The sequence below is a fragment of the Elephantulus edwardii genome, unplaced genomic scaffold, assembly GCF_000299155.1.
Source record: "Elephantulus edwardii isolate Elephantulus edwardi_28Jun2011 unplaced genomic scaffold, EleEdw1.0 scaffold00310, whole genome shotgun sequence".
Classification (NCBI taxonomy): Eukaryota; Metazoa; Chordata; class Mammalia; order Macroscelidea; family Macroscelididae; genus Elephantulus; species Elephantulus edwardii.
In genome coordinates, this window is record NW_006400060.1 from 584,192 (window position 1) to 594,686 (window position 10,495).

At 38.6% G+C, this 10,495-nt stretch overlaps 1 protein-coding gene and 1 pseudogene across 1 annotated transcript in view; one reads left to right on the forward strand and one right to left on the reverse strand.

Moving 5' to 3' along the window:
• SYTL4 (synaptotagmin-like 4) overlaps positions 1-10,148 on the reverse strand; it is a 61,764-nt gene extending 51,616 nt beyond the window's left edge. The window contains exons 1-4 of the mRNA XM_006901139.1: positions 9,983-10,148; positions 9,504-9,719; positions 9,262-9,371; positions 8,917-9,019 (exon numbers count right to left, since the gene is read on the reverse strand). Of these exons, the coding sequence (XP_006901201.1) occupies positions 8,917-9,019; positions 9,262-9,371; positions 9,504-9,719; positions 9,983-10,092 (539 nt within the window). The 5' untranslated portion in view covers positions 10,093-10,148. The remainder of the gene's footprint in view (positions 1-8,916; positions 9,020-9,261; positions 9,372-9,503; positions 9,720-9,982) is intronic.
• On the forward strand, positions 2,032-6,383 carry LOC102851250 (annotated as a pseudogene).
• Positions 10,149-10,495: the final 347 nt, after the last annotated feature.

Below are 10,495 nucleotides of genomic sequence, written 5' to 3' on the forward strand. Positions count from 1 at the left end.
GGGGGGAGGGGTTTGTGCGGGGAGAAGGGTGCAACAATGAATGAATGGAATTCCAAAATCTCTGTAGATGTTCATTGAAATGAAAAATAAACAAACTAAATTAAAAAATAAAAAAATAAAAAATAGAGTCTTCCAAATATTCTGAAAAATTTAGAACCAGGAGAAGAGAAAATAGATGAATGGGACCTTCTAAAAATCAAACCCCTATGCACATCCAAAAACTTCTCCAACAGGGTAAAAAGGAAGGCAGAGACTGGGAAAAAAAGTCTTTGGTAATGACATGTCAGATAAGGGACTTATATCTAGAATTTATAAAATACTTGAGCACCAGAACAAGATATGGGTAAATACTCCAATAGAAAAATGGGCACAGGATATGAACAGACACTTCACCAAAGAAGACATTCAGGTGGCCAACAAGCACATGAAGAAATGTTTAAAATCCCTAGCCCTGAGAGAGATGCAAATCAAGACAACTATGAGATCTCATCTCACCCCAGTAAGAAAAGCAAAATTTAACAGAACAGCTAACAACAAATGCTGGCGAGGTTGTGGAGAGACTGGAACCCTTATTCACTGTTGGTGGGAGTGTAAAATGGTGCAATCACTGTGGAAAGCGGTTTGGCGTTTTCTCAAAAAGTTGCAAATAGAGATACCATTTGACCCAGCAATTACATTACTGGGAATATACCCTATAAAGACCATAAATGACATTCAAGCAGATATATGCACACCCATGTTTATTGCGGCTTTATTCACAATAGCAAGGAGTTGGAAACAATCTAAGTACCCATCAACAAACCAATGGATAGAGAATTTGTGGAATATTCACACAATGGAATACTATGCTGCTTTGAAAAACAAGGAACTCTTGCAATATTATTCAAAATGGGTGACCCTGGAAGACATTATGCTGAGTAAAAAATCTCAGTCACAAAGAGACAAATATTATATGGTGCCACAGTTATAGAATGAGGCTGACATTGGGGTGAGGGTAAGACTGAGAAAAACTGGATAAATTATGTTTACTGCATTGGAAAAAAAAAGAATAGTTGCCTAATATATATATATAAATTGCTGCAATTTAAATTGCATATGAGTAATTAATGTTCTGTTCCACAATCAGCCTCAACACTTGTTTATACAGCTGATAATGAGTTCTGTATTATCTCTATAGATAAAACCAATTTGATACTTGTATACTCCTTTAGGTAAGATCCATGTATATAATTGTCATTTATGTTCTGGTTTTCTGTAAAATGGTATGAGCAATGAATAAATTATTGATTGGGAAAAAAATTTTAAAAAAAGGCTGAACACTGAAATTCCATATGACCACAGTATTTCACTTCCTGGAATAAACCCTAAGGAAATGAGAACTGAGGCACAGAGACTTGTACACCAATGTTCATAGTAGCGTTAGTCACTATAGCAAGAACATGGAAACAGCCCAGATGTCCAACCACAATTGAATAGATTGAGAAATTTTGGTACACCCATACAATAGAATACTATGCAGCACACAGGAACAATAATTTTCTTAATTATTACCTAACTTGGGAGGTACTGGTTAGCATTATGCTAAGTGAACTAACTCAGTCACACAAGGACAAATATTGTGTAAAGCCATTATTGTAGAATGAGTATGAGGATCCAAGCGGGGGGGGGGGGGGGGAATCAACCACACGGTTGTACATTTTGATGGGGTGGGTGGTACAGGAAGTTGGAAGAATCTGGTCTGAAAAACAATGTATTCCAATTTTATAAATAATCTAGTATAATAATTTTTTAGAAAAAGAAAAATAAATAAGAGTCCCTGGAGACAAGCCATTTAAGAGAATTTCTAGAGACAAAAACTAGGAACCCAAGTTGTCATCTGCCTTACTCTTCAGATTAAAAATAAAGACTACTCCTGAGTGGGGCCTAAGTGAGAGTTTCTGGGGCCTAGATAGATGTAGAAACCACAACTGGCTGGCCCTAGCCCCTCAGAAGCCTTGACTGTTTCACCCATAAAAATATCAAGAAAATAAAATGGCTTCTGGATATTTCTGCTTGCCTGGAGAAGAGATAAAAATACTCCAGCAAGTATGCAGCAAACAATGCCTCCTTGTAACCTGAATGAATGGGACCTGTTGCAGAACCCATACTTAGGCAAGCCACTGCTGAATCTTTCACAGCATATGGATGAAAGTGATTTAAGCCTCACCGTGGCAAAGGAGCAGGCTCAGGCATGCAAAGACATTCGGTCACATAAGAAATCATGATTGAGGTCTGAGATTCTGCAAAGGATCATCCAAGAGCTACTTGTAAACTACTATGTGAAGGCAAAAGACACAAATTTAACTTTTGAAGACAAGAAGTTTCATGAGACCCTTGAGCAGCAACTGACACGGCTTGTAGGTTCCAACCAGGAAAGGGAAATGTCTTTATTAGTCAGACTGGAGAAAGTGGACCTGCTGGAACTCATGCTGCCTTCAGAGGACTTTCTGTGGATGAGAGCTTGGCTCCAGCTAGAAGTGGAGGAGCAGCTCAAGAAAAAGTGTTTCGTCCGCCCCCAGCCACCCTGCCGCGGGTTTGAACGCTGTTGCTGCAGAGACAACGGCAAGCAAGCAGTCATGGAGCCTCGGGTGGTGAAGCCCCCAGGTCAAGACCTCGCAGTGGAGCGCCTCAAAAGCCTGTACGGGCTAGGGAGCAACTTCCCCGAAGAGTGTGATTTTTCAAATTCTGAGCAGGCTAAATGTCAGAGGAGCTCACTAACATACTCAGATGATTTGGGTTTCTATTCATCTAGAGATAAAGCTGATTTATCATCAAGGTTTTGTTCTAATGAAGGAAAGCATCCTACAACACCTCTTACAAGTTCATTGAAACAATTAAGCAAGAATTGCTTAGATGATGAACTGAATTATTTTCATGATTTGAAGCAATGGGAAACTGAAGAGTTAATTGAGAATGAACATAGAGTTAGAGCCTCCAAAGTTTGCAACCATAAAGAAATGGATAAAGCACTTGTCCAGCCAATGAATTTGACCTTAAATGCAAGAACTTGGAATGAGAACTTTAGTGATACTAGTGGTTCTCCTTTGAAGAATGTCAAGTATCCAACATCTAAAATATCCAGCAAGCAGAGTTTACTTCCACATCATGTCAATCAGATATATGATGAATTATTTCAAATACATCAGAAGCTACAGTGTGAAACTGCAGCACAACAAGAATTTGCTGAAGAACTTCAAAAGCGAGAACACTTTTTAGCTGAGCGAGAAGAACTGCTTTTCAATCATGAAACTGCCTTGAGTAAAATTAAAGGTGTTGAAGAAGAGGTTCTTACAAGGTTTCAGATTATGAAAGAGCAACATGAAGCAGAAGTTGAACATTTAACTGAAGTTCTTAAGGAAAGGACTAAAGACAGTAAGAGATTGAAGTCGTCTTTTGATGCATTGAAGGAATTGAATGATAGCTTAAGGAAACAATTAAATGAAGTCAGTGAAGAAAACAGGAAGATGGAGGTTCAAGCTATAAGAGTCCAAGCTCGTTTAGATAATTTACAAAGGAAGTATGAGTTTATGACAATACAGAGATTGAAAGGAAGTTCCCAGTCTGCTCACGAAGTGAAAAGTTTAAAACAGGAAAAAATACCAGTTTCTAAACCTTGTAAGATACCACTTAACTCACAAGTTTATGAGCTTTTAAGTATGTTCATGGACTGGATTTCAGATCATCACCTTAGTAAATTGAAAAATGAAGAATTGGTAATGGAAGAAGAAAAGTCAGGAGTCAAACATGCTTCCCAGAGGAATGAGATCCAAGAGAAGTGTGTAAAGCTTTTGCCTGTGATTGCTGAACAACTACAGTGGATGCCATTTGTGAATGTCAAATATCATGAGCCTTTTGTAAAGTTTATATATTGGTCACTAAGGCAACTAGATGCTGGAACACAGCATTCAACTTTGACATCAACATTGAGAAGATTGGGTGAAGACATATTCAAAGGAGTAGTAACTAAGGGAACCCAGGATAACTCTCTTGAGCATTCTGCAGAGAGTAAACCAAAGATGGCTGCTTTTTTTAAGAGCTCAAATTTATCACTGTGATTTTTATCAACTTTAATTGTTCTTAAAATGGTAATTCAAGATTAATGGTGTGCTGAAACTTTGAGCAGTGTGCTACTGAAGTAAAGAAGAATAACTTACTTCTGGTGATGTGAAGGAAGGGCTGAAGAGAGGATTTAGTACAAATTAGCACTTGAGCTAGACCATCAAGGATGTGTAGAATTTCATAGGCAGAGGATAAAAAGAGACCATTCCTGAGCGAACAGTATAAGCAAAAGCCTGTAGTTATGAATGGGCTTGTCATATTAGACCACCAATGAGTTGTCAAATAAGAAAGGATTTGATGGGATCATAGATGGTCCCTGAATGCCATGTTAAGGAGTCTAGATGTACATTTTGATTTCAGAGGATCTTTGCCATATAAGCTGGCCCTATTTATTTAGCAGCATTTTTACAAATTTCCTTCTATTTTGCTTTTCTGCTTTATTAAATATTAGATTTCTTTTAAAAATGGATTTCCGCTCTAGTGGAATAGCAGGGACTAGTTTCAACTTTATCCTGAAAGTAAACAACCTGAAAAGGGGGGAAAAAAAGGATAATGAAAGAATTTGTTTCTTGAAGACAGGAACCTCTCCAAAGTGCTAAAGAGATAATGATGTCAGTTTAAAGATTAGGTGCACCTGAAGCAAGCCATGGTCTTTTCAGTTACTTGCTATGAATAAGACAGTGATCACTGAGAGAAGAGAAATTAACAAGGTGAGCCTTATCATTGCTGAGCTTAATACCTGGAGAGAATTTCCACATGGTGGGAAAAGGGGAATGTAAACCGACCTAGGCATCGTCCCTGAGAATTTGTGTAAACCAAGCAGGCTACTGTTTGTAGAATGTAATATTAAAGAAGCGAGCACGTCATGAAGAGGAGGAGTGAGTCCACTGGGAGAGAGCAACAGTGATCTGCAGAGTATGTCATGTCATTTTTAAGCTGAGTAGTGATCAGTACACGTATGAGGGAATGATCAGATTTGAGAAAAGAACTATCAGGCATAGATGGTACAATCCTGGTAGCTCACCATGCCAAGGAAAATTGTCTTTACCACTGAAATTCTCAATTATTTCACTTTACTTGGATCCACAGTCAACACCTTTGATACCAGCAGTCAAGAAATCAGAGAACATATGTTGCAGTGGGAAAATCTGCTATCAGGAACCTCTCCAAAGTGCTAAAGAGATAATGATGTCAGTTTAAAGATTAAGTGCGTCTGAGGCAAGCCATGGTCTTTTCAGTTACTTGCTGTGCATAAGAAAGTTTGACAATGACTAAGAATGACAAAAAAACCAATGCCTTTGGGTTGTGTTGGAGAAGAGTACTGAATACCCCATGGACTGCCAAAAGGACAAACAAAGATGTCTTGGAGAGGGTGCAACCGGGGTGCTCCTTGGAGGCAGGGATGGGGATGTTTCATCTGATAATACTTTGGGCATGTTCTCAGGAAGGGCCAGCCCTTGAAATGGGACATTATGCTTGGAAGGGAGGAGGGTCAGTGTAAGAAAGAAGGATCCTCAACAAGGTGGATTGGCACAGTGACTGTAACAAGGGGCTAAAGTGTGTCAGAGATGTTAAGGATGACACTGTTCATGGGTTGCTATGAGTTGTAGTCAATTTGATGGCACATAACAGTATTATTAAAAATACCTTTTTAATGTAATCTTTGAAATCTTTAAGAACTATATCTGCTTCCACTGGAAATAAACAGAACTAAGACAAGGAAAAAAAAGTGTTTCACCATGCTCTGCTACCATGATCCCAATTTCAATTCAGATAGCGAAACCCTCAAGGCAGCAAAGATGTGGAAACTAGATAAGGTGATGGTGAGTGAGAAGCAGCAGCACTAAGAGCTAGCAGAAGGAGCAAACAGTGCTTCTGGAGAAGCAGAGTGCTACCTAATCCCAGGTACTTCTCCAGTGCCTTGCTTTACTGCAGAGGTTTGCTTCTTCAGGAACACTAGCTGGAGATTCCCTCTGAGCTAGACTGAATCAATGCCTAGTATTTGGAAATCAAGTGCAGTGACATGGTCCTTAAGCTGAGGATGGAAGGTTTTGTCTGACACTTATAGTGTTGAGAAAGTAGAAGTTCATTGTTTCATTAGGGAACCTTTAGAGGGGGTCATTTGCCTAAAAGAGCAAGATATGGTAAAGTCTCAGCAGGCACTGAACACCTATGAGGTCCTCAAAGAGGAATTTGAAATGCTGGCAAAAGAATACACTTAATTCAAACAAGCAACTGAGAACAAATGCTGGGCTCTCCAGGAGTTCTACAAAGTCTACCACTGAGCATAATGGGGTCCAGAAAGCATGCCTTCCACACAGTTGCTGCTTCCTTCTTTCCCTGGCATACTTTCCCTAGCAAAAGGACTACCTCTACCTGTGGCCACTGTCAGAGTAAAGGAGTATTGGACACTTGCTCACAAGACTGCAGTCATTGAGACACTTTTGTACTTCTTCGGTAGAATGTAGTGTGTGTGTGTGTGTATGTGTATATATATAATGTTATATGCAACTCTTTGTGAGCATCATCACTGTATTGTATTTTATGGTCTTTCAAATAAAATAACATTGTTGTTGTTAAGTGCTGTCGAGTTGCAGGTGACTCATAGCGACCCTATGAAGGAGAGTTCTCGACGCTTGGGTGCCTTTCTTCCTCTCTCCAGGTTCATAGGGTTTCTGGAGGCAAGCTATTATGGAAGTGGATGCCACTCCTCCTTCCAAGCTTGTTTTCATCGGGGAGCTCCACCCCACTCTCTAAAATAACATTAGGTCTTCTAAAATATAATAAAGAATACAGAAAGTAATACAGAGCTCTTAAATAGAATTATTGCTGAGTAGAGGAAAGAAATAAACAGATTCAATTTGTTGGTGAAAAGCCTATCAAGAAGAATTAACAAATACAGTGGAAAAGAGGAAAAAAAATCCTCAATGATATGGATTGACACAGTGGTTGCAACAATAGGTTAAAGCACAGCAGCAATTGTGAAAATGATAAGACTGCTCAGTATTTCTTTCTGTTATGCACAGGGTTACTATGAACCAGAGCCAACTCGATGGTACTTAGTAATAACAAAATATTAGAACATATAGGCAGACCCTCCACCTTTCCAAATAAGATGTCCTTCTCAAAAGAATAGTCTCTCCTAGTACCAGGCAGGTGTTATTAACATGCAAGAAGCAGGTGTTATGTAGCATCCAGAAGACTTTTTTTTTTCCAGAAGTCCTTCTTGAAAGAACTTCTCAATGATAAAATCCAGAAAACCACAAAATAAATAAAAATGAAGAATCCACAGCACAAGGCTTAACAGTAGGAGTAAAATTCTTTTACAACTAAAATCAATATAAAGGAAGCAGGAAAAGCAAGCCCATGATTTATGGCTACAAACCAAGCATGTAAATATTATAAATCCTGACAATGTAAAAGTAATTTAAGTAATTTAAGACTTTGGAATTGAGGGAAAGGGTCAGGAGGAAGTATAAGACAGTTAATGTAAGTGTTTATTAGCAGAAACCATCAATTCTATTCCAACTTATGGAAGCCCACTATGGGGTTCCCAAGGCTATAAATCTTAATGAGAAGAAATTGTTTCATCTTTCTTCCAAGGATTGGCTGGTGGATTGAAACTACTGACCCAGTAAGGAGCCCAACATTCAACCTACTATACCTGCAGGAAGGTTATACCCAAGACAACTGACAACATATGTACACACAAAAATCTGTATGCAAATATTCACAGCAGCATTATTTATAATAGCCAAAAGTAGAAACAACCTAAATGTCCATCAACTGATGAATGAACAAGCAAAATGTGGTATATTTGTGTAGTGGATGATTATTTTTGTCATAAAAAGGATTGGAGTGCTAATTGATATATGGCACAATGTGGATGAATCATGAAAATATGCCAGGTGAAATAATCCAGATACCCCTCCCCTAAATTATACAACAGGGAGGCTGAAAAGGTTTGGAGAATGTTACCTAAATGGTAAAGTGTGTCTTTCAGAAATGATTAATGTGTTCTAAAATTGAGAGTGGTGATAACTGTATAACAATGAATATACTACAAATCATAGAGTTATAAATAGGTGAATTGTATGGTATGTGAATTATATCTCAATAAAACTGTTACAGTAACGCATCATTTGAAAAGAATGACTATGGAAGGATTTTAATATTTCTTCTTAAGCTTAGAGCAATGTTAATGACTGATAACTTTTATGGTGAAGAAATATCTGTATAAAGATTAGCAAGTCTTCAATTTTATTTCAATGTTTTATTCTTTTAAAGTACAATAAAGCAGAGTTTTTTAATTTATTATGGTATGATCGAATAGTTTCTTCAGTCTACCTAGTCATGCATCCTTTTTATTACATATACACAGATAAGCTGAGATGATTTTTACATTAAGCGAATACAAAATCCAAGTATTTGGGTAATTTGTTGCTTTATTGCTTATTGTTTCCTACAATGGTTATGTTTAATAATGATGTTATTATGAGAAGTTGAGTTAGAACCAATTCATAGCTGACATTTCTGAAGATTTTCAGAGGCAGTAAACACACAGGAGGATAGTGTTCATCTTTCTCCCTCAGAGTAGTTGGTGGATTTAAAACACTTGCCTTTATGGTGGTTGCACAACTCCTTACTCACCAGGCCACCACAGCAGTCTTTTAATAATGAGCATGTATTATTTTATCTCATTCTTTTATCTGTGCTTTCCAAATTTTCCTCTCATGGACATCCATTATTTTATAAACAGAAGAAAGTAAAAAAAAAAAGGCAAATGTTTAATTTTTAAAAATGATACTTGCTTCCTACCTGTACTCCTTCTGTCGCTCTTGAATGATCTTTCTTCCTGGCCAGACATCTCCAATCTGTGACTGAGGAAGCAGGTACTGCCCCACTGTCTCTCTTTTATTCACTTTAAGACAAACATAATCACGGCAGGGGGTAGTGATGAGGGGTGAACATGGTAAGAATCCCCATCTCTATCTAATCTCCCTTGAAGTATATCATCCTGACAGAATAGATATTGAAATAATTTTATATGCCCCTTCTAAAATGGCTGAGCCTGTGCAGTAAGAACATATTAAGATTCCACATCAAATAATCTGTCACTGAGGTTAAGTACCTCACAGGACCATCTCCAAACATGCCCAGTACCTGCAAGTCTGCGACGCAGAGACATCCTGATTACCTCACTACCTGTGCGGTAATCAAGGCGATTCACTTTCTGGTCATAAAACCAGTCTCCAGTTGTTTTCTTCAGCTCTCTGGCAGGGAATACAAAGAATGATAGCTAAACAATAGCTCTTGTTAGTCAATGAACAAAGACCAAGGGGAAAAAATTCTCACCAGAGCTGAGACCTCATTTCCTTTGTTTAACACCCACAGGTAACACTTACATTTCCTTGGCACACACTTTACACCTCCAGGTACCATTTCTTTCTTGGACACAACAATCTCGGCATACCAGGTGATTACAACCCCGACAAGTGCTGGTCTTGGGAATCAAACGGCCAAGACTCTCCAGGCACCGGGCACAGGCTCTATCACTGTAGTGTTGGCTGCCCCTTTTGGCCCCTTTCCTTTTAATCTCCAACAACTCGTTTTTCAGTCGCCTACCAAGATTGAAGAGAAAAGTGAAACTGGATTAAAGCTCTGATTATGCTAGATAGAGAGCAGTTGTAAGACACAGTGAGACAAATTAGTTTTTAAAAAAGCAACAAACTCAGAGCCCAATATGAATCAATGAGGAGTTTTAAACCTCATATACACAAGGTTTTCTGAAAGTCAGATGAGAAGTACAAGGAAGATCACAGACAACATAGGTCAAAATTAGATCTATTGTCCTGAAACCCCATACTTTTTAGGGAACTCTTACCTAATCCTTTTCTCATCTGCTTTCCGGAGCTCCTCATCTCGTTGTAGAACACTGATGATTATGTCTCTTTCCATGTTAGATAGAAAAGAGAGGTCAAGTATCTCTGACATGGCTGCTTCTACTTTTTTGTATACTTCTCTTTCTTCAAATCAGGCAAAAAGGGGGAAAGATGCAAACAAACAAATTTTAAGAACCAAAGATATGGCATTACAACTAACCAGACAGAAATATGACCGAATATTATTAATAACTTTGTTTTTGTTGTTAAGTGTCGTCGAGTTGCCTGCGACTCATAGTGACCCTATGTACTACAGCTCTGAAGCCTGCCCTGTCCTAAGCAAGTCTCACTGACCCCAATACACCTACCCCCCATTGTCCCAGCTACCGTATCAATCCATCTTATCTGGGCGGGGTCTTCTTCTCCTGCATGGACAGCTTCACCATTCCGAGCACGATGCCCTTCTCCAAGGATCAGATCCTCCCTGCCACATGCCCAAAGTATGTAAGACAGAG